This window comes from Ptychodera flava, chromosome 13 (assembly GCF_041260155.1).
Source record: "Ptychodera flava strain L36383 chromosome 13, AS_Pfla_20210202, whole genome shotgun sequence".
In the NCBI taxonomy this organism is placed as follows: Eukaryota; Metazoa; Hemichordata; class Enteropneusta; family Ptychoderidae; genus Ptychodera; species Ptychodera flava.
Genome location: NC_091940.1, coordinates 13,915,943 through 13,941,562, shown reverse-complemented (window position 1 = coordinate 13,941,562; position 25,620 = coordinate 13,915,943). Strand labels below are relative to the sequence as shown.

The following is a 25,620-nucleotide window of genomic DNA, read 5'->3' as shown; positions in this document are numbered from 1 at the left end:
GCAATTGATAATTATTTGCTGGCAGTCATGAAATGTGTTGAGTGTGAAGGGACTATACCTTTAATTTCTGATATTTTACTGGTTATTGTTCTATGAGACAAATGCATTATCTCATTTCTCTTCCAGAGTTATGTTGAAATGCGCGGGCAACGTCCTACATGGTGTAAATCATGCAGTGTTATCATTGACAAATGAATGAGTCCACACTTAAATTCGGCGATTGACATTGAACATCACACATATGTTGACAAGTTGAACACCAAAGCATTTCAATGTTTGAGAGAGAAAAACAAAAATCTGTATTTTACAGTCTGTATACAAAAACTACTGGACAATCATTGAAAGTTACTGCTGATATAGACTGGAAGATTCATTTGCATATGGGACCTTTGCCAACTTCAACCCCGCACTTAAAATTGAAAGTTATTGCTTAGGGTGGTGGTGCTATCCGCCAACTGTGATGCTACTGGGGTCAGAGATGGCGCAGCACCGCACACAAATGAATTGTTCAGTTTACTGCCTATTGGGCCTTTGATCTCCATGTCACAGAATTGGTCCCGAGACTGTTTGACTGCCCTCTAGTGGCAAGGTTCTTCTCTTGAGTCCTGCATGTTTACAGCATGTCAATGAGATTGATATTGGCACAACTTCCAGCTGTACATCATCTTGCCAATGAGGTAGTAATCCAGGATAGTATTTACTCTTGATTACATCACAGACTAGAGAAATGGGGGAAATCTACTTGATTTGAACAGACCTCTAGGGATCTCCAAAGTTGTCTCAAAATCATGTGAACTTGCTTGAATTCAAAGATGGTGATATTTTCTTAATGGCATGTCACTGAAATTAATAAATAAGGCTCAATTTTGAAAGAATGTCCGGATACTTAGTGGTCTTTGTAATATCAAAGTGGGGGGGGGGTAATACCCTGAGGCTCAAGTAACACCATCAAGACCAGTCGTCACTTTCAAAATAGGAATATTTTATTATGCAAATACAGCATTAACACAGTTACATTAATTTACAATAGGCAAATAGCAATTTTTCTTTCTTTTCCAAATTTATTGAATCTAAACATCTCTAAAGTTCAAGCTAAAAATATTCTGCCATGATCATTAAAAGTGACACAAAAAGGAAGGCATTAATAAAATATATGTAGATTTCGGTTCGTTTTTCTTTTTAAGTAGCTCCGCTTCTCACTGTAAATCCATAATTCAAGTCTAGCTGTGTGAACACCTATGAGAAAATCTCTTTGGTTTAGTCCTACATTTGTTCTATGGGGTGGATCGGTCTACTCTACTAGGGTGTGACAGGGTTTTGGTCCTTGGTGCAACCTCCTCAAATCTTAGCTGCAAGCTTAGTTGTAAATTTACCATTTGCTTGTAAGACTTCCACAAAAAAAAACATCATATGGCTTTGTAAAAATTTACATTGCTACAGCAAAAAAACATACAAAAGATCTGTAAAATTCACAATTCATGGGGTTTCTTCTCGGTTTCAAAAGTGCGAGATCTACATTTCAGAATGTACACAAATTGTATCCCATCTTCCCTGAAAATCTGCCGATGGTTTGGTCATATTGTATTCTACAATGGGCCAGCCGATGTGACCTGGATTCCTGGGGGAGGGGGTGTTTTGACTTGTGTTCTAATGACGGAAGTCGTGGGCATTGTAATTTGTGAGGGTGGTTCGTAAGAATTCCCGCTCACGTCCCTTCCCAGAGTTCAATTCGGTTATTGCACTTAGGATTTGACGTCTGGGTTCTATGTGAGATATTCCCAATTCCTTCAAGTCTTCATCGGTCAGCGTGAGGAAAGCTTCCATGTCAACCTGGAAAAAATCACGCAGAAATGAGGGTTATAGGTCAGCTAATCATGGAAATGTGCAGCTAAAATCTCGTAGTGTCAAATCCTGATGTAATCTGATGAAAACCTCATTGATGTATATGACACTCTGAATCACTGGGTATGAAAAAAATTTCAAAACAACATTTTTTTTAAACCTCCTCATTTTGATCTTTGTTATGGGTAAGTTGAATTTATGAAAAACATGTTGAAAATATCTAGCGTAATCTGTGAAAAAATAACTCCAATGCCTGTACACTGTTCAGAAATGGCCAGAAATCATATACGGTGAACACTTAACATACACACTCACTGGTATCCATGATTTCATCATTGAACACTGAATGGCAGTTTTGATTTAACTTTGCATCAATTCATCACTATCGTAACTTCAGAAATGATAAAATCAATGTCATTTCTTACCTCTTGTTCTTCAAATATGGGTGTGTATTTTTCTAGAGAGAGTCTCTTCATCAGAAGTGAAAGTTCATCTGAAAGTGACAAGTACAGAAATCGACATCAATGAACCCATCAATGGATGGTTTACAGATAACTTCTCTTGGCTGATAAAGATTATTTCATTGCTCACTCTATTTGGAGATAACCACTTCCTGTTGGAAAGCGGCAGGGACAGTATTTGGAATTATTGATTGAGAGTGTTCAAAACAAAAGCCACCCCTAATGCAGAAGATGGTGATGGCGTTTTGGAGGTTAAGTTTCTTGGCAGACGTCACAGACCCAGCAGGATGTCACACATACATCGTACAAGGGGCGACAAGCAGTGGGAGGGATGAAAACTTTCCTGAATCAATAGACAACTAAGATTATCATATCAAAGTTTGCTGAATCATTCAGCGATGCAGTTTCCAGAGTTTGGATTTCAGTCTCCCAATTATTCACTCAAGTAGCAGCCGACATACAGAGTCTCTCAAGCAAGGCTAACTTTGATTTTCTATTTCTCATGATCATTTTATATCACATTTCACAAATTTGAAATATGTCCCCTACTCAGATGAATTAATGGGGTGAGAAAGTCTAAAATCATGGAAAGGAACAGGGGAGTTCTTACCATCTTCACTTATGCCACTACTCGAACTTGTATTCTTGTGTCTGTACGACGAACTTGACATACTGGATGAACTGATTGTTGACCCGAGGTGACCCTTGGGGTCAGGGGAATGTGACGGGGTCAAGGTCGGTGTAGTACTACTCTGTGAGGCTCCACTGTGGTGATGTCTGGAGGGCGTGAGTGAGCTGGATGTTGTGGACGAATTGGAACTTGCGTGAAATGCACTGGGCGGTCTTGAAAACAAAACAGGGGAGAAGAAATCGTAAGTTGTATGGAAACAGTTTAAAGACATTACCGGTATAATATACATGGGGTAAAAGTAGAAGATATCGTTGGACACACAGTTGCATTGTTTGATTTAAATGTGAGTGCGCCCTCAAACAGCTAACTATGCAAGACTTTCAGTATCTCCACTGGTATACACAAACCAGATATTTTGTCAACTGCAAGACTGGTGAAAATTAGTTATCAAGGGCATGATATCTTCCCATGAGTCAGTTCAGAGTTCCAAGTTCACTCTCTCAACCTGACACACTTTTGTATCAACACAATATCTCAATGAACGTTTACACACAGAGTCAAAGTTTCTCACTGACAAAGGTTAAAGAGGCATGTGATTACTCACAAATTTGACTGTCTCTTAGCCATTCTCTGCTTGCCCAGACTACTGGAGTCATTAACTGCTGATGGTGCCGACATGAACGCTGATGTCGGATACGACACTGGCCTTGGCCTTGACACTGTGAAATACACAAAAATGAAAGAATGACATCAGCACAAGGAGACACACCTTTTGTGCAGGGAACCCCTTGTGTGTTCTTTTTATTGAAAAGCTACCGGCATCAAATTCAAACGATAAAATCTTTGCATGGCTTTTGCTTTCTGAAAAGTTTTCAACGTCATTTATTGTGTAATTTGAACAACAAATGAGTAAAACGGCTTTTCTTATAGAATCAAAGCTTGAAAACAATTGTTATTATGAGACACAAATGTGCATTCCTAAATTATACCTGCATAATTTAAAACTGAAAACAACGAAACTTTGCACCAAGCAGAAACTGCACTCATTTTAGCAAACAGCAAATTTTGCTATGCTACATCTGGACTGAGGAATGTTTCTTTCAGAGACACAATAAGATGGGGAATTTTTAATGAAACCAGCCTGACATCAGATTTTCAGGTACATATAACTTTTGCTGCATGATAGTCCTGTACACACCATAGAACTGCACATGACAACTAATCACACAGTGAGTTCATAGCTGCATTTGCAGATACCAAAATAAAAAGAACACATAAAAAAGACTCCTGCTGATGTTACTGTGAATACACAGAAAGTTTCTGACAGAAAAGACGTTAATCACAATACAAAAGAATAATTTTTCAATATAAAAATATTTCGAAAACTAAGGATTAAATTCATGAGGTGTGTGTCAAGCTTTGGTTGGTTCATTTCCAGTTCCAAAACTCTACACTGTTTTGCCGGTGTTGCCAGTCTTATATTGGAACCACAACATTGACAGAGAGTGTGTTCTCATGGCAAAGCCGTTCCTTCACACATCATTTTTCTGTCCACCGCCCATTGTTGGCTTTCAATGCAAGGATTAAATTTAGAAACACTCTGTTCCATTTTGGCATTGTCCCGCCTGAAAGGCCCGATGAAAGGACACCTTTGTCTGCCTTCAACGAGGTGTGTCAAAAAACACACAAAAGGGTACTTTTTTAAAGGTGGGGGGTATAAGTTTCCCCTGCGAGGACATATTTGACCTTTGACCTTCACCATCTCATACATGTAAAAAAAAAGCCATCCATGTCCTCACCTGATGGGTCGTACGTATGCCTCCTGTACATGGGGTGTGACCTGTGGGATGTCGTGAAAATCCTACTCACGCCGCCTGCCCCCGACGAGGAGTTTGGACTGGACGAGTCATAGCCAAAGTTTGCCGAATCATTGGGACTACGGGAGCTGGTCATGGTTCGTGAGAATCTGCCAGCCGGAGCCGATCGCCTGTTTGAACTCTGAAAAATACAATTGCACAGGAAGGTGTCACTTTTTTATTTTCCAAAAGAATGTTATCATTACTTAGATACTAGAACTCTGAACATGAAAATGGGTCACTGTAACCCTGTGTGAAAGACAAAATACTGACTGTTTCTTAAAGGGACAACAAGCTATAATTTTTTATAGCACTTTGATTGTCTGTTGAATACAACAAATACAGCTTGTTAGTCTCCTCATAAGCCTTGCCAATACAATGCATAGTGTACTGTACACAATGTTATTGTTGATAAATGAATTCTACAGTAGTATGGACCAGAATTCAACTGTCCACAAACAGTCATTGGACACAGACTACAGGCTGTATTTGACAAATTGAATATGCTGAACACCAGGTATTTCACAAATCATTCTGTGAGTAGAACAAGAAACCGCATTTTTACCAATACAACAAAAATCAAAAATTATTGAGCAGTACGGTACATCAAAAGTCACGGCTAATGGAAATTAAGTCAGTTACCAATCACATGTGATGGCTTCTGTAATGATCATCTCATAATTATTATTACTACAAGAATGAAGGATGCTGTACCAAGGGGGGGGGGGGGGGGGGGGGGGGGGGGGGGGTCAGAGGTTAACTAATTGCCCTATTAATGCCAGAAGGTAAATTAAAAAAAATTCCACAACTGTTAAAGTACGTGTTTTGCAAACCCTTAAAAGTACATGTACACAAACTGCAGCATCCGGTGTAAAAAAATCAGCTCATTTCTGCAATTATCATTCCACAAGCATCTCTTTATTTGTGCAATATTGGATTGACGAGAAAAATCTGCTCGCAAGTAGGTCAAACGCATGCATGTGTATTGAAACAGATAAAAGTTCTTTGACCGTGCAACCACGGCAACAAAGCTGTAACCATGGTAACAGGGTCAGGTTGAACTGTCAATATCTTCTACTCATATTAACAAGTATGGAAAATTGAAAAAAATGTACAAAGACCAATTTGAATATGAGGGGAAAATTTCTCCTACTATCTAAGACTGGCGTGTATTGCTCAACATTTATAAGTTTTCCGCGTTTTTTTTGTTTCTTGTTGGCAGAAAAAAGACAAATGATGCAAGGAAAAACCTCAAATTGGCCTTATTCCCACCTGTTGGATAATTCAGAGTTCAATTCATAACTAGCATTCGTACACTACCCATAGCTTACCTTAGAGGATGAGGAGTGTATATTATGCGGCCTGTCAGAGCTGTTGAGTTCAAATGAAGGAGGCGGCAGAAACGGCGGTACTACCGGCATTAGTTTCTCATTTGGTAATTTTGATGTTGGTGACGCCAATGACTGAAATAAAGATAAACAGGCAAATAAGGGAAGAGATCTAGCAAATATGTACATTAAATATAAAACAAAATCTTATCTTGCAAGCTCCCGTTAATCTACTCTTTAGAACTTCAAGATCTGATAGATAAAGGTTTATGAATTTGTTCATAGGATTACAGGTTAGAAGCCTGCCCCAACTTCTCTACAGTGAAAGATCATTTAATAATTCACAAATTGATATTTACCATCCCAGCTCATACTAAGACAAAGTCACAGATCTAATTTCCCCAAAGACAGGTTTTCAGCTTGATGATTGAGAAACTTTGCAGGAATTTCTGGGGGGATATATTTGTCTGAATTGCAGAAAAAAAATTTGCATAGTAGCGACATGGCTGGTATCACGTTTATGTCTTCATAATATTGGTATTGCTTCACCATTTACAGCTATTGGTGCTAAAGCCTTGCCAGAGAGAAGCATAACTTTCCTAGAAAATGCATGTATTGGTACATGGTCCAGACAAAAATATCCCACAGGAATCCTGTGTGATTATTACTGAACTAAAACCCTACCCCACAGAATGGCCATGTTGGATCCCTACAAGATCATAGGATGCATATGGGACTGTTCCAAATTACCACTGAAATCTCTATAGTGTCTCATTGGAGTCCCTTGGATTGGTGTGGGACTTTATGCCATATGATACGAACAGGGATATTAGTGTTGGGCATGTACTTGTAGAGGTTCAAAATGCAAACTCACCAATGTATAGAGAGCTTTACTGCTCTGGCTGTTGTCTAGTCCGCTATCAATACCTGGAAGGAAATTAAAACATTCAGCTATGTAAGATAACAGAACATGACATGTCACACATCAAACAGTGATATCATCTCATGGTAGCATTCCAGGCTGAGAGACAAACATTTTAAATTCATACCTTACTTGTGGTATGTATTGTTGGCCAAGACACATTCATACACCATTATATGTACCAGTATCCCTCCACATCTGATAAGTTTTGTGTTGGAAGCCTAACTAACCATTGCAGTAAATTATTAGATCATAAAATCCCTTGAATTATCAAAGATCAGCTATTAATTTTATTTTTTGTCTGATAATGGAAAGAAAACACACTTTCAGCTGACAGTATCCGTATAACTTTTGCCCAGACTCACTTGCCTCAGTGACAAACTCAACATGATATGTCATGTTAAACATACTCTACAAAACAGTAACAGTGAAAATGACCCACAAAGAAGCCCTTTCTAGGAATGAATAAATTGAACTCACTTGCTGACTTCTTCGGACTGTTGAATTTCCTGTCCATCTCTGCTATCTGGCTCTCCATGTTGTTCGACCGCCGCGACTTGGACTTGGGGCCGTCTTCCGGGGCCGGCTTGAGAGTGGTATCTGTGGCAGTGTTCTCATCGTTGAACGGCTGCAGGCGATTGGATGAAAAGCGGGCGCGGAATGTACTGGTCAATTTCAAGTTGCGGAAACGGTTGGACATCCTTGACCACCAAGCCTACATATTGAAAAAAAAAATTTAACTCATTAACTGCTTAGGTACAACAATTCCTGTCCTTAATATTTTTATATCAAAATTTACAATGACAGAAATTTTATGTATGTCACTTATGTCCTACAACATATTCTGTTGCTTATTCTGAATTTCTCCACTCTGACTAGCTACAAGGACATTTGTGCCACAAAATGTACCCATGACTGACTTGACCATGCAGAAAATAACTCGGTGATGAATCTAATGGCCATTTCGTGACTTCATTGATTTGATTTTGTCACTGCAAGGACACAACTTCAAAGAGCGACCAACAAAAGAAAGCCAAACAGTCATCAAGAACCCCAAGCTGACCCCATAAACTCTGAGTGTCAGATAACCATCATGTTCAACATGTGACCCAATAAAATGTGTCAAAACGGCAATCATGCCTGATCGGGTAACAACGAACCAGTGGCCGCCTTCATGTGGCTGTCTGACCCAAGATAGCAACAAGATAGCTATCGTGTCCATATCTGACCCCATCGACCCAGCAAAGAGTGTGTGACGCCATAGCAACGTCTGTTTTAAATGTCTCACTCCACCAAACGCTTCAAGATTATGTATATCTGAAAGTCCAAGTCAAGGGTGACTGTCCCACAGTTATTTTTACGACAGCAAGCTTTGAAAAGTAATGTTATCTTATACTAAAATATCCTAGACACAGATAACATTATTTTGAGCGTATAAAATAAACATGAATGAATATTTCAAACTGCCTGTCAACTTACGACTCTACATAACCCCAACTCTATCCATTCTGTTCACATCCCTTATTATCAAGTCAAAACAGTTGGGACTTGTTACGTATCATCACTACCCTCATGTTTATCATTAGCTGACCTCTGATCTGACCTATGACCTCTGATAACAGAAGAGTGATGACCTTCCCTGACAGGGAGCAACTCCAAAGAGGAAGAAAATTACAGTCTGCCAGAATGCAACAAAGCACCACCATTAGCAGCTCCCACTTCAGAACAAAAATCCATTCAGTACTGGTGGCAGATGACGATGATTTATGTCCAAAGATCTGTTTTATTCACTTGGAGTCCCATCAAGACCTCAAGAAGAATTTTTTTCAAACAGACACCCCATAATAGCTGTACTCTGTTTGACTATCTATGATAAATTACCTTAGACTACACCACTGTCTGGATGATATCAAGGCAGACATGTATCAGGTTATAGTCTACCCTGAACGAACATCACTACGTGATGAAGAAATCTTATCATCATTAGGTATGCAAATACATGTAAATTATGCAAATTTATGCAAAATATGCACACAGAAAGTTTTTTGCTACTATGAAAAATGAGCAGCCATCCTTGTCTCATGAATTGAACTTTGCCAACAGTATTGCAAAAATTTAAATCCACAGTATAGAGAAAAACGAGGAAAGAATTTAAATTGAGAAGTCAAGGCAGAGAGCAAAACAATTGTTTTCCTTGTTAATTTATGCATTACTTCATTAATTCATTTGTTCATCACGTACTCTTTGTAATTGGAGTTTCTTGCGCAAACCACAATTTTCCTGATCAAGATGTAATGCTTGCAACAAGGCCTCCTTTGTTGAATTTACATTATGATCTCCAAATAACAGGTGACAATGATTATTATTACATGTCCGAATTACAACCAAGTTTTGCCTACTGCTGCAGGTGGCTAACTCACTGTCAATACATTGTAACTCTATGAAGACTTTGTAATACATGCAAATGTATCAAAATTAATTGAAAGACATATATGAAATTGAGCCGCCAGCTGCACACGGAAGGGAAAAATTTGATTATGAAATACCAGGGTTGCCTATGTGATCAGTCACACTTATACAATTGCCTGTTTAATCATTCATATTTTCTAATTCATCATTTTGGCACCATGCAGAGACACTGGTACATCCCAAGTATTCTATATGGAATGCCTGTAACATGGTTGAAGGGGTTAACAGGAATTCACCCTTTAACCACCATGGTTTGGCTCATTACCCCTGGTTATCAATAGTGACTGTGGACCTGTTCACTGGGATTGGGGGGTGAACAGGATAAACGTGTCCTCACCTTGAGACCACTCTTTGGTGGTTCAGCATCCCCGTTGACGAGGTCAGAGTTTTTGGACTTGGAAGACCAGGGCATAGTGGCCGATCGGCCCCTGTGCGGCTTGTTGACTTTCATGGCCACCGAGGCAAGAAGCCTGACCAGCTCTGTGGTGTCGGCATCATCTGAGGATTGCAGAGAAGAGAGAATTCTTCTGTCAGTGATGTATGCCAAATTATTTACTGAGCTTATTTTTTTTTCATCTTTTCTTGTTTCTGTAGACATTTAAGGCTTCACACTACAACTCATCCACGCAGATCTCAGAGTGGAAACATGCCAAACATACTTTTAATGTGTCTGGAGTCCCATTGCTGATGGGGAGACCAAAACTTCAGAATGTTATGTAAGTATTATCATTGGCTATCAAAGCTGACCATCATATCAAAAAGGTAACATGTAAGCTTCATGTTCACTGTCTACAGTGATGTGGTCAGGCCATGATATAGGTTAGGGGTCTGGCTTCGCAGGAACTTGAAAAATCAAAATAAGTTTGCTGACCTTTAGTGGAGCAAAACTTGTATATGGTAAGTGAGTAAAGAACTAACAACAAACACACATTGTGAAGATTTCATACAGAGTGATGATGGGAATTATTTTCCCTTGAAACGGTGACAAAGAATAAATTGAATTGAAACATCATCGGCATTATCAATACCTAAAATAAATATTTTGATGTTTGTTCCTTCAAAAGTTATTAAATACTTTTGAATTGTGAAATGATAGCATATTGAATTAAAGCTGACATTTTAGGTCTTTACGGTACTAAAAAAATGATTTCCAGTGGACATATCTATAAACACACAATCACACACACACACATAAACCACACACACACAAGAGGTACATTTAAAGCACAAAAGGTTTCAAACTTCCAACGCTCCTATACAATTTACACTCGATTTCAAAATTCCATGCCTACAAACCAGCAAACTTGTACATACTCTGCAAGAAAGCCACAAAATTACGGTCAGCAAACTCCTAAAAGCTACAAAAACAAAAGAGTTCACTTTGATCCTATTGAGGGCTTAGGCTTGGATGAAAGAATTGCTTTTAAGTCGCAAATCTGTAAAATACACTGCGGAAACTTTAGCTCGGTCAATTCTCATTAAGATCCAAATGATGGCTTATTTGAGCAGATTTGCATATTATTTTGGGGGAAAAAACAAAGCGCAGTAATGCTTCTTTTGGTGGGATTTGGATGATGTTTGTAGTTCAATAGAAGTCATGAGTGCAAACAGTGGATTAAAGGACCCCTCCATTAGGCAAAATAGCCCGGAGTTGGTCTGGTGATGGCCCTCCATGCATGTGTGTGATGTATGTGTGTACCTCACATCCTAAAAATTGCCCACACGTGACAGATGTATACCACCAACACTGTCAACTTGCAGTGGGCAATCTGAAAAAGAATATGCAGCTGAATCCATCTTTGTATGATAATTTTGTGGCAAGCAATCCTTCCGTTGTTTTTCAGCCCACAAAAAGATCCATCCTCTGAGCTCATTCCTTCCTGATCATCAGAAAATGTTGAAGGCAAACCCAGTTCTTGGTAAAGAACGTCCCTTTTCCAAATCAGACTCCTTATTGGATTCAAACAAGCTGCACAAAACACACAAACCACGCCAGCAGCCTAGAGAGCAGACAAGAAAAGTACAACATGATTGAACTGACATACCTATGAGTACTGCTAGATCAAAGGCTGTGCAACCATCCTTGGCCTGTGTATTCACATCGGCTCCTTGGTTTATTAAGTATTTGGCGACCTCTCTTTTACTGTGAAAAACAAACACCGCACAGAATGATTCGCTTCAATTGCCGCCACGACTGCCACGGGGAAATCACGCACACCTGCTTTCCCAACATGGCAATAAGTCACTACCTTTAACACGTGCAGCTATTTCATCTTCTGTCTAGTATTTCCCTTCTTATTTTTATCAAATATACTCACCTGCTTTCACTGTGGTAATATTATTAACCCTTTGAGTGCTGTAAATTTTCCGGCAAAAAAAATTTAGTCCAACATTTTACCAATTTTTATGAATTTTTCTGTATTTTTTTTTACAATTTTGAAACAAATAGACGTCACATTTCAATGGCTACAGTTTTTTATCAAAATTTTCGCAAAAATCTGAAAAAAATTGACTGGAGTGTAATTTGTAAAGGCGCCAAATATTGACTTTGGTGCTCAAAGGGTCAACATGGGCTGGTGACATGTATCGGTATATGAAATATTCTAGTGACTTCACATTATAGGTATTGATAGCCTAGTATCTAAACCCATCCATATTTATTCTGCCCAAAAATTTTCACATTTCGAATATAAAAAAAAAGGTGGTTAACCAAACGATTATAAAATGTCAAATAACCAGAAAAAAATCACCCCAGTGTGTATTGAGGTTCATTCAACTCCATACCCTGACCTTTGTGACAGCCTACAATACTTTCCCCTACTCTCCCCCTAAAAATATGCTTGGAAATTTTACAGCAGACAAAATATGTGGCATCTAAACCTGAATTCAGTAATATTATACACTGTTGGATCTGACACAAAAATGAAACGTTCACTTTTATTAACCGAGCTGTGAAATGTTTTCAGGAGGTAAGGGATGGCTGTGTGGTACAAAAAGCTACTTGGCAATTGTTCTATCAGAATCTGACAGGCATGACCCCTAATTTATTGTCTGCCACTTTTGAAAAGATACAAAAGTCAGCCATTTTTCACACGCACTCTCTAATCTATTCTGACCCAATTTTGTTTTTCCTCTCTTTCTTCCTTTTTTCTTGCAGTCAATTAAGAATATTTCAAACTTGGAAACCCTCAACTCTTCAGTCATAACGCAACAATCAAAATTTATAAATGCAGCAAAATAAATGTATGTCAAGATAACAGTTGCAAGTGTTAAAATATCCAATTTTTCACACACACGACTTTGAGTTCTGTCATTTTTCCAAAGAACTGACTGACTTTGACCAACTTTCTCTACAATGTATATTTAATTAAATGGGAAATTGGACAAGCCTTATCTAAGTCACACTTTGTGACCTAACTGCAAAAGGTCAAAATAATTTTAATATTTATGCTAGTCACTGATACAGAATCTAAATCTAGGTCAGTCTGTGTTGCTATGACATACAAATACAGAAAATGAACAGAACGATGCCCTCAAGCATGAAAAGTAATCTCTTCAACGACCAGCTACCGTATTGACGGTCAAAAAACTTTTATTCAATATTTGTTATCCTGTTACCACGACAGTGACATGTAAACATAGAATGACAAATTATTATTACCGGCTGAGTCTGTAGCAATTGTCATCTCAATAAATTAACAGCTTACAAATAGTTGCACCGTTAATTTAAAAAGTAATTAGGATATCATTTTGGTGGAAGGTGATAATTCATATCACATATCTTTTGAAGTTTGGCCCATGTTGTAATTTTTGCAGGCAAATAAAAATCAGCTTTATGAAAATATCATTTGGAGATCTGAGCAATTATGTTTTTCAGCAGTATTTGAAATTGACTTGTTGGTAAATATATTGTTCCAATTATACTTGAACTGACTGTTGTATTACAACAGCTATTTGATGTAACTCTCTTATACCCGAAACTGCTTAAATGACTTTGAAATCAGTACATCGATTGTCTTGTAGGTTTTACTGCATAACGGAGGGTGATATTATATTTGCAGATGGTACTTACCCATAATATGTAGCCTGCATAAGTGCCGTCCATCCAGAGGCTGTGTCTTGCCTGTTGAAGTCGGCACCGTTCTGAACGAGGAGCTCCACTATATCCAAACGTCCCCTCATCGCAGCGAACATGAGGGGGGTGCCGCCGTCCTCTCCGATGGTGTCCGCAGCCTTTGAGTCATCCTGGAGAATCTCCCGGATCCTTAGTATATTTCCTGCGGAAGATATAATAAGAATTTGAAAAGATCGGAAAGATATAACTGGAGGAGATCTATCTGAAGAAATTCATTCTTGACTGAATTTAAGTTAATAATGACTTCTGAGGAGTTGTACTGAACCGGAGTGTTTCGGCTACTCTAGTCATTGTACCCAGGGTTCCCTGTGCTGAACTGATTCCTTCATACATGAATGATGTACTATGGGAGACAGCAATAATGTTACTAAGGTTCTTAAATTTACCTGTAACTTAGAGGCAACATTGTATATACATAGATGACACAAAGACTGTTTTTTTCTAAATCGATTCTCAGTCCAGGCAGAAAATGACAATCATTTCACATTAACTAATACCGGTACAAGTAGGTCTATACTGTACTGGCTTGTGAAATGTTGTGTCATGAAACCACATATTCCCAAGACACACGAGAGGTGAGCCCTCATACTGAACTCCAGTAAAGTCATACAGTACCACCATATATATCGATATTCTACTATAGTTGATATACAGATATACTGCATTGTTTTTAGACAATATATATTCATAAATATATATTGATAAAAGGGTCTGAGACAACATCAGAGACAACACAACTGAGGGAGATTTCACAATAATGGGGGGATACTTAGGGACAGATTTCGCAATAATGGGGTACTTAAACTCAATATTCTTACTGTTATCATACCAGAGCACCTTGTGGAGATTCATTTTGAAAGCTTCCGAAAATGACAGTTTTTGATGAATTTTATCTCAATGTTGTCTGGTGATTCAATGGCTTTCACACAGAAGTAGAAGAAAGAAATGACCCCACTTAAAATCCGATATGAATCAAGTTTACTTTTTTACAGGGAATTTGCTTATCTTATTATCAAGAAACTGAAGTTCATTTTTTATCATTTTAAAAAGAAGAATTCAAAATTTTATGTAGAAAAATGTGAGGAAGAACTTCAAACCTTCATTTTCAAGGTGTACTGTATGTTACTATATCCTAAATCACAATTTTTCACATTTTTTAGCATTTCTATTCTTGATAAAATGTTTTACAAGGCCATCGTTTCTGGTATAGACAATGTGACAGGTAGCAAATTTTGCACACATGTACTTGCACATGTGTTTGCATGACACAGATTTTGGACAGATGGAAACGCATTTCCTAGCTACGAAGGTTATGCAACCGGGGAATTCTACCCGCCATTGTCGGGGAAATGCCACACGCATTTTATTCCAATGCCACATATAGCAAACTCCTCATTTTTTTTGGGCCTTTCAAAGACAGTGACTGGGATTCCACGCCGGGGCTCCTGTTTTATGCCGTGTTTACGTTGAGCGCCCGAGTGCCATTACACAACATTTGGCTTAGTAATTCGGAGACAATGGCCGTAAAAGCCTACGTCCCGGGGCTTCATTGCCATTGTGGAAGGGCAGACTAGGCTGCAACAACAGCTGACACTGTCCTAGTTTAGGTGACAAGCTCATTGTTCCCACTTCCAGTCCCCGCCTCTGGTCATCTCCACCCATTCTTACACAATTATTGCATGCAGCACTAGTCTACTCATTCTTTGCACATGCCGCTGAAAAATCAGTTACCAACAAAACTGAGGATAGCATGTATAAAGGACTGCATATGTATGCAGAGATAAGCGGTGGACAATTTATTCACCGAATATTATCATAATTAGCTCTTTGCCATCATTAAGGGAAAAACACAAAAGTAAAATTCAGCATTAATTGTGGGTCTGATATTGTAAAATTAGTCAGAATTTCTTTTTATATTTTTCAAACAATAAACAAATTACCATAGCGACAGTTTAAGGCCAGGCATGAAAGACAAAAGATGTTTCTATGATCTCTTGGTAATGAATAGGATAAGTGAGACAAGATTGCTACAATTCCAAGACAAAACATTTTTTGATCACACACAGCAATGGGGATATCCCATAATTCATCAGGATTTGTACCATTGGAGATTCCTTAGGGGAAGTCTACCGTGGCTCCTATGTGTAGACAAACTCGTAGACTAGTTTTAACAATTTTGAAAATGTACTTTTAAGCTCGCCATTTTTCACAGTTTCCCTTTTCAATAATTTGGAAAATTATGCTTGATTGAGAGAGGAGATAGCACTTTTGGTAAAATTTTCCACAGATTGTGCCTTCAGCTGTACAGAATAATGTGGAGGACAATAGGCAGACAAGTTGCACCTGTTTTACTAAACAAAAAGATATTGATTTTTTTCAATGGAAATGACAAAGGAAATTTAAATACTACCTTTTCTCAGAGACTAACCCCTTCAGTGTGTCATATCTTGCTTCTTAAAACTATGGTATTTGTAGTACCTGCACAATGTGACTTTTACAGTTATTTAACTATTATTTTGAGATCTTTATTGAAATATCTAAACGTGCTTTTACAAAATATTATTAAAAATTATTTACTATTTTGCTTCATTGCTTAATAATATGAAGAACAGAATACATTTTAAGGAAAGCGACCTTCATTTGTACAAATCAAACAGACTTATGGCTAATTTACCGGTATTGTGTTGTGTCACACCGTATTACTCAATAACATAATTTTTAACATTTTGCTTCCAGCTCTGCACCTTTTCAAGTTTCAGTTTTTTATTGTATTGGAACTTCGCAAAGAAAAAAACAATTCTCAAGAGAATTTTGGTTATATACCTGATACTCAGGCACTGAACTCATTTAGGTTTTTCCGACGTTTTACAGAATTCATTGATGTACAGGTTTTAGTGGACGTGTGCGGTTATTGCTATCAAAAAAATGTGTTAAAACTGATAATTTTTTGTCTCTGTCCTTTAAATATTTCCTTACACAAAGACAAACTGAATTTCAACCCACAGTGACTCAGCACAAAATCTTTTGCAAATCTCAATTCTAAACTTATGTTTCACACTTTTATCCTCTTCAAAAAACATATTTTCCTTGGTATTGCCAGTCGAACTCCACAACAGCAGCACTGTGACTAGTTTTTTTGATGGTCATCTAGACTTGACTTTCACTTTTCAAGACACTTGTCACAAAATGTAGGACACAGCTTAGGTATCTGAGTACAGTCTCGGCGACGACTCGAGTGTGTACACGATATTTGGCTTGGACATTCCCGGGCATTGAGTCTTTCTGAAAACAAGCCTGAAGGCACACGGCCATTGTCATCAGACAGGCTATACGTAACAAACTTGACACACTGTCCCAGTTTAGGTGACAAGCTCTTTGTTAAGGTGGTGTGCCCTTTTTTTCACCGCCTTCGGTGGTAAACAAACGCTCGCAAAATAAAAAGCCACGAGTCTCCAAACCATGCTACTCGCGATGCAATTTGAAGGAAAAACAACTATGAGACTTCAAAACAAAATGAAGGAAACAGTATTTGGTGAATAATGCGAAAGGACTGCGCCGAGACAATGTAACGATTGTAATTTCATATCAAACCAGCCACCGGGATGGTTAATAACTGGGAAATCGGCCAAAACGGCCCAAATTGACCAGCACGTGTACAACAACACAAAACTCAACACTAAGGTTTTCCAACCATGTGTGAGCAGGGCGTCGCTCACTCGGCAAACACATGCTCCCTGGTGGCAACGCCACGTACTCATGTTGATATAATTTATTACGTGCGAATCCACTCGTGAATCACAATTTACAACTAAGTAAATCATTTGGAGAGCATCCCGTCTTACATCAGCGTCTTTTTTAAGCTATTATAGAGTCAGCCAAGTCATAAAATACGAGACCTTTCTTTTTAGAACTATGGGGATTAGCTAAGCTTTTGTCTACACTACATCACCCTATTGTCTACAGTTATATAATTATGCGTACACCGATATTACCTTAATACCTCCTGTGAGGAAACTCCTTTTTTATCATTTCTGCAATTCAGGAAAGATTATCTTGGAGGGCTTGGTTGCCTTTTGTTTCATTAATTGCTTTGTGCGACAACTGCTGTAAATTTTGATAAAAGTTTTTTTCTTGCAAGTTTGACTACTCGCTATTTTCCAATCCGAAACAAAGCCGAATGGTAGAAATTGTTTTTGTTAGTGGACAATACCAATTGAAGAGGAATTTCTGTCTGGTTTTCACTTGTCAAGATCAGCCACAAAAGATATACATCACACCTATACAAGACCTTAATATCAAGATGTGTCAACACAAAATGACGAGAACCACACTTGATACATGGAAACAAAAATCATCAAGACACTGACGTAGAAGTTGTGGCATTTTTAGATGTCAAATGAAAACATACCGGTAAATTCAGCACAATATGAGGCCCTTGGCTTTCTTAGGCAGCTCTGATTTATTTAGAAGCCTTGGCTTTATGGAGCAGCTTGTTTTGAAACAGCTAGTACCAGGGCAGACTTTTCGATCGTTTGTTCTTTGCCAACAAATATGCAATAACTCAATGTCACATGCTCAACAGTATCGCCATAGTTTTCGGGGGGGAAAAAAATTATGCACCCTTTGTACATACTGAGGTTCGGGTGCAGGTTCAGGAGTGCTATGCTGTGCTATGCTGTCTGGTGGAAGCTGAAGAAATCAGAAATTATTTGCAAGCTTGAGGCTACATGTTGATCGTGGTTGATCCGATGGTGAACATTTTAAATGTCAGAACTTACAATGTTCATCCCTGTTTGGAAAGAATGTTAGAACTGATTATATGAGGGGCTGTGGGTAGTTGAAACATGTATGGTAAATGAAAATCATGGCATTTTCAGGGTGTGGGGGTGCAGCTCCATTCAAATTATCCTTCGCAAATTGGCTCGCACAGTCGCACTGAGTGCCACGGCTGTGCAATGGAAACAGTATATATATACGTGCTACTCAATCGCTCACTGTTCAAGATTTTGTTTTGAAATTTTTTTTGTTGAAATACTTGTCCATAGTTTGAGTTTCTAATAACTTATTTCAGCAATTTCTTTGTCAGATTTTCGCAGTTTCCAAACTTTTGTTTAATTTTGTCAAATACAATGAATCACATTCATCATGCGCATATAATTATCTAGTTTCCAAAGTGTTTACATCAGACAACTAGATAACTCAGGGACTATTCTCTGTGGTGCAGAAGTTCAATATCACATCGCATCTCAGATACAAAGTTGAAAGTTTCATACGCGGAATGACCTATACGGGTAATTTGTTACAAACATCAAACGTCAAACATCCGTTTTTATTCCCCTACTTGCAGACTCCAGGAGAGATTCTCTGACCTTCGGTTATTTCTAGCCGATTTGTCAACCTAGCCCTCTCCATGCCTGTCAGGTAATACAACCTCCCTGGTGACATTTTCAACAGCTATCTTGATCAAAGCCTAGCTACATGAACTGGAGGTGGGACAACACACAATGTGACAGGTACAGGGGGCTCCACCAACTTTAGAAGTGAAGATGAAATGGGTACAAGAAGAAGCTTTGGATGATGATGATTTTGTTTTACAATCTAAATATTACATCGGCTAAATCTAGCAACAAACGCTCTAGAATTCAGAGAACTTTACCAAAGTTTTAATATTTTGAAATAATATAAGAAGCGGTAATCCCTGCCTGCCAAACCCCCCCCCCCCCATGTCAAGAAGGTAGGACCCAGGAAGATTTATATAGACCAACCATAAACCTTGACCCTGTACATAATTTGCTACTATCTAAAGTTAATCCGGAGCGTGAGGCTGATCCTGTTTTTTTTTGCCGGAAAAAAAATAAGGTCAGCAACCTTAAAAGGGCAGCGTGTTCCACATGGCTCTTTACATTTTATTTTATAGTGCTTGTGAAATCATCTGACAGGAATATTGCGCTGACGGACGAGGGCCATTCACTTGATATAATGCTGGGATTGAATAAAGAGGTTGATTGGTACTCTCCATGAACTTACTGAGCTGTCGAGCGATACCTCCTTGGCGGCGTAATTTACAATGCCTGGCACGGATTGACCGTTTTGAGTTTCACTCTCACATGTGACCTTTCGGTGAAAAGAACCTTGAAAAAGGGTTGAATGCGAAGACTACTGTTCAAGAGCAGATATACTTCCATAGAACTTTCAACATCATTTCGAAGTCTACACACTATAACACATACTGATCCGTGGATAAACGTCTAACGAAATCATGACCTGAGACTGAAAATGTATCAACATTTACTACAGGTACTATCATCTTTACTAAATGAAAAACTACTTGGATACAATACACCATCTGCAACTTACCTAACAAAAAGGAATTGTATAAATGTCTAGAGCATAGCAAATGTATGCAATGTGGGACAGAAAGACCAAGACTAGAATGTGTGATTGAAAATTATTTGCCTGCTAATACTCTTTCTAAATGGTCAAGAAAGGCCTCCTAACTATGTTTCCAGAGCAGAAAGTATCACTACATACATCAAGAGATCCCCCCCATAATACATACATCAAGAGATCCTCCCTCCCCCCTTAAAGTTCAGAAACTTCTGAAAACGTGATATCATTTCTATGGGATTAAAGATCAAGACTCTACCCCATACCACTAGGATTATATTTTAATACCTTTATAAGATACCTGTCAGATTCTTTCAGAAGATTTTTTGGAATCTGTATGACATTGTTTTGACAGTGGTGATTCACCACTCAAATATTATGTTGTTATGCAACTGGTGCCTACCTGACTTGGCAGCTTCCAATATGTCCGGTTTATGGTCCTCTGGTTCTGTAATGAGACAAAAAAAGTAGACATCAATTTGATCATTAGTTCACGTGAGATTGGTGATAAAAACAAAGGCATCGCTGGATAAATACACCGTACTTACATAAAATTTGCATGCTGATAATGCAGTCTCTCAAACTCTGGCTGGCTTGAAAAGAGGTGTGTACCTAAAATTTATGCCTGTTTTACCTCACTGCATGGCACAGATCTTTCTGTATACAAAGTGAAGTGCACACACATTCCCTACGACTGGAACTTTTTTGAAAAAAGAACATGTTTATTCAATTACATCTGAAGAGCAATCACATATTGATCAAACCAGTTGACGAAACTGTGTATGGTTCATAACAGGGATTTGGATGTGGTGATATTTTCCAGAGTTGATATGAACCCCCAGTTATGTATGCGGAAAGCAAAGTCTTGAAACAATACACAAAATATATTTTGTCTGAAAACACAATAGTATCTGACTTTGCTGCTTCACAAAATGTACACACTAGCTCAGTTATGCAGGCGAATACAAAAATAAATGTTCAAAAAAAATTCTTGCAGAACATTTTATCACTTGTTTTTCGTTACTAATTCTTTCTTAATTAAAATCACGCCACATAGCAAGTGATATTAAAATCTTCACAAACACGCTGGGGGGGGGGGGGGGAGATGCACCTGATCCCTGTCAGCAAACAAAAGGCAGAAATATGTGCGTGTGAGTGTGAACTCAATATCTGGCAATTGATTGTCAATCATCTTCATTGTGTGATGGTGGAAACACGGGACAAACACCGGCATAGCAACTCTGCCCCACTAATGTTCTTGGCGCATTCATCGTGATGTTCCAACTTCCAAGCTATACAGGAATTCTCTGAATCAAATGGCAAAGCGCTTGACCTTACTGGACTTTATACTAAAATACTCATTTTGCAGCTGTCAGTTGAAACCGTGGGGTTTTTTCCCCTAAAATAGTTATGCCATCTAATGTTGTAGTACATTTTTTACTTGGGAGTTTTGGGAGTGAATTCAATCTTGACTCAAACGACAGAAACTGGAGCAGGTAAAAGTTATTCAAAAATCCAAAATGTGAACAGGAGACAAATCAGCACGAGTTTATTGTGGGAATATAAACAATATTGACGCAAAACACTAGATATATTATATCCACATGTAAAATGAATGGGTGGCTTGCGGCTGAATCTTTGACATCAGCTGTCACCAAAACCGTGCCACACTTCCTTTCTACTCTTTAGGAGCATCAAGTGTATTGACTCGGACAAAGGCATGTGGAGGCGGAGGGACCAGAACTTCACACCACTGCCTCGGGGTTGTTTGCATTCACCGAACAAAAGTGTCTCATGAGCGGGGTACTTGTTTGCCTGGGACAGGGAACAGACTTCCAGGAAGTAAGCTGTGTGGATTCTACTGACAGCTGCCAGCCTTACAGACAACTCAGATTATTTTCTAGGCTGATTTAACACATATACTTCCATTTATCAGAACTTCAAATCCTTTAAAAAAGCTGCCGTCGCAGCTGTTCATGGACGAAAAATAAACACAGGTACTTGCTGAGAGTGAGAAATTTTGCCAGTAATACACAATTTTTTTCCCACGTTGCCGGTACTTGCTCTGCCAGACTTCACATGGTGCCACAATGTCAGACATATTATGTCAGGGGAGTGCCATCTTTTCATATCTTTACAAATATTTCCATTTGTTGATTCAATTCAAGAAGCCTTGTTCTGACAACTGATAAATATCAATCATATTCAATCAGATGGACCTGCAGGTCAAATATTGCACATCAAAACTATTTAGCTTCAAATAAATAATATCTGCTGTCAGCATTACAATGGTACACGCACATGCCTAAATATACATGGGTGACAGTTGCTAGGTAAATACTGTATACTCATAATAAATATTTTTGCGTGTGAAGTAAATGCTCTCTCTCTCTCTCTCTCTCTCTCTCTCTCTCTCTCTCTCTCTCAGAAAACTATAAATAATTTGTGACAAGAAATTGCCCAATACTACTTATGAGCACAGTCAATGAGTCATGTACATGTAAAGCCTTCTCAAAATCTCGTCGTCGCCGTTTACATAATATCTTCAGTGTCATTTCATGCAGACTGGAAAAGCAATGAAGATGACCGATGACACTTAAAATCAGGAATAGCAAAGTAGTTTATCTGTGCAAATCCTCGAGGTTGACTGCATCCGAACCTTTGATATTTCCTTCTTTTGTGTTTGCCTGGAGTGTTGTGGGCAACGCACAGATGGGCGGGTCCAACTCAACCCGAGGGAGCTGTCAATATTTCATAAATTTTCCATAACAGAACAAAATTAGGTCATAAAATGACTGCGGCTGTGCACGAGAACATTGCGATGCAGCTATGCTTTGGCGGTAGCTGTAGTCATGGCATACAACGAATTGATGGCAATTTTCTTTTCAAAGGCTGGGGTGAGCACCGCAGGAAATCGCTTATTGTAAAAGCACAATACAGTGAGATTAGCATATCCTTATCTCTAAATATATTATTCAAGCTTTTCAATGAATTTCTAAATTATCAATATCCTGCCGCGTAAGTTAAATACAGGATTTTATTTCAAATGGTTTGACTTTAAATTAATAAACTCGTCAGTAAGTTTTAAAATCTGCCATCAAAAAAGGTGAGCTCTGGAGAATAGCGGTAGAAATTAAAATGTTTCGCAGTTATTCTCTCTCTCTCTCTCTCTCTCTCTCTCTCTCTCTCTCTCTCTCGTGGTAAATACTATTGCAATTGCCTGTATAGCGTTGTACATAGTATTGTTAGACTACCTATTGAAGTTCCCTCGCTTCTTCCATTTAACTGTTCTCGAATGGCGTGAATGGTTTTCTATTTACGTGTAATTGTATTAGACTACAGTAACCACATTCACTGAAGTGTGTGTACCGGGCATTCACAATCACGAGGCTTCAAACAACTGCACACATCACATTAAACAGAAGCGTTTACGATATATAGGAAACGGAATACCCACCAAGTTTGGGTTTATTTGTCGTTTTCCTGTCCAGATATCCACGAACTTCCCTGGATCGCTTCCCGGACTGAATGGCGATGGCCAGTGCAGTTTTGCCGAGAATGTTGGTCACATTTGGGTCACATCCCCGGTCCACCAGGATTTGTGCCGTTGTCATGTGGCCATTTAGAGCTGCCACCATCAAAACACTTAGTCCTGTCCTTTCGTCAAAATTGTTCAATTCGACGCCTTTGTCGAGGAGTAGTCGGACCACGGTGTCGTGGCCGTACTGCGCGGCGGCCATGAGGGGGGACACTGTCGATGAGTTGTCGTTGAGTTCGGTACCTGGTATTTCAAGTAGCATTCGGACAACCTGCGTGTGTCCTCCCCTGGCCGCCACCGTTAAAGCTGTACACCCCAACTTGCTCTTGACGTTTTGGTCGACCTTGTTCTGCAACAGTAGGCCGACCACCTTGTGATTCCCCGTCCGTGCGGCTTGCATGAGAGCCGTCCAACCATACGAGTTCTGCAGATCGATGCGCGCTCCGCGCATGATGAGAAACCGAACGAGAGCTTCGTGGCCATTTCCAGCTGCGATGTGCAGTAACGACGAACCCTCCTCGTCGACGGTGTCGACTGCTAAGTCCTGGTCCAGTAAAGTTTGAACGGTAGTCAGGTCACCTTGCTCGCACGCAACCAACAAGCGACAAACGCACTCGTCGATGGCTTCAACCATCGCACTGCACTGCAACTCCTGAAAACAACTGAGCAAAACAGACCGAAAACCCCCTCACTGTACGGTTACATGGTCAGCTACATATCGTGAAAGCCGTATACTCATTTGACAGACCGAAAATAAAACCGAAACACGGGCCTAGTTGGAGTAAACTGTCATATTTCGGGCGCGCTCTTCACAGCCAACCTTCACATCTGTAGAGCTTCTTTACATCCGCCATTGCGAATTCCTTGATGCTGACGTCACGCCACGGAAGTGCGTCACCTTTCACCCTTTTCTGAGGACACGCGCAAAGACACAACAAGCAACAACTCCAAGGTCACAACGTAAACAACTTCACCAGGGTCGCGGCGATCACCTTTGTGCGATAATTTTGAACTAGGCGTTGTCAGATGTTTAATTAATCTTTCTCCAGTTTATATAGGGAGCAGTTTTGAGTTCGTTTTGGGTCGGTTGTCGGGCAGAGTGTGATCGTACCGAGTTGGCGTAGGCCTAGGCCTACATTATTTGGATACGTCCCAAGTTTGCGGTGTTCCCAAGATCAACACCTTTCTCTCTTACCTGGAATCGGAGTAGATCGTGTAAACCGTCTGAATAATTTTATTGTTTAAATATGGAACGAAAACCCTCTTTATTTGCCCAAATACCCGCATATCCGTCCGCATGCGTTATTACATTTCCTGCCGTATTACTCATCTTTTGTATAGGATTACCATTGAAAGGGGCGCCTGGAGACCTCTGCAAATCCATTTTTTTTTTACTTTTCAAAACAATTTGCCGTGAAAAAAAATTGAAAATTCCAAACATTCTATTTATCTATAGATATGTCACATAACATACAAGTGTCACACGACCGTGAACTATATTCCAAAGTGGCAGCTTTCTTTTTTGAAAATAAATATCCGACAGGTGTATCTTTGATGACGGCGATAATTGGTTTATTACTGATTCGCTGCGTACGACAAATACCTTCGCGCTTTCTTCTGGTTATGACGTCCGTCACTTTCACTTGTCAGCCCGCCAACTGCACAATAGTCCAACACATCGCGAGCAGGAAGTAACCACTAATAACCTTTTGATAGGTTTGACGTGTACAAAAACACACACAGGTTATCGTCTGCACCGAGAGGCGCCCCTCTCTCATGTCGCGATTACATTAAAACTCGAAGTAGGCCTATGCATATACGTGATTGATAATTGGGTAAAATTGTTATGTAACGAATAAAACGATTCGGAAGAACCAATGCGAACGCTTGTCTTGGGGTCCATTTGCATGATACGGGCGACGATGTAATGGTCATGATGACGACGATGGTGTTAGGATGGTGATGATGGTGATGGTAACGACAATCATCATCATCATCATCATCATCATCATCATCATCATCGACATAAACTTCACTGATAGGGTAGGCAT

General features: G+C 39.2%; 1 protein-coding gene across 1 annotated transcript; it reads right to left on the bottom strand.

The window, feature by feature from the left end:
* Window positions 1–961: 961 nt before the first annotated feature.
* LOC139147515 (ankyrin repeat and SAM domain-containing protein 6-like) lies at window positions 962–24,460 on the bottom strand. The gene is made up of 13 exons (XM_070718632.1): window positions 23,489–24,460; window positions 20,435–20,479; window positions 13,582–13,786; window positions 11,555–11,652; window positions 9,847–10,007; window positions 7,521–7,755; window positions 6,993–7,045; window positions 6,122–6,253; window positions 4,734–4,932; window positions 3,539–3,653; window positions 2,914–3,146; window positions 2,268–2,335; window positions 962–1,830 (listed from the first exon to the last, which is right to left on the bottom strand). The coding sequence occupies exons 1-13, from the start codon at window positions 24,201–24,203 to the stop codon at window positions 1,648–1,650; spliced, it is 2,442 nt and encodes an 813-aa protein (XP_070574733.1). The 5' UTR covers window positions 24,204–24,460; the 3' UTR covers window positions 962–1,647.
* Window positions 24,461–25,620: the final 1,160 nt, after the last annotated feature.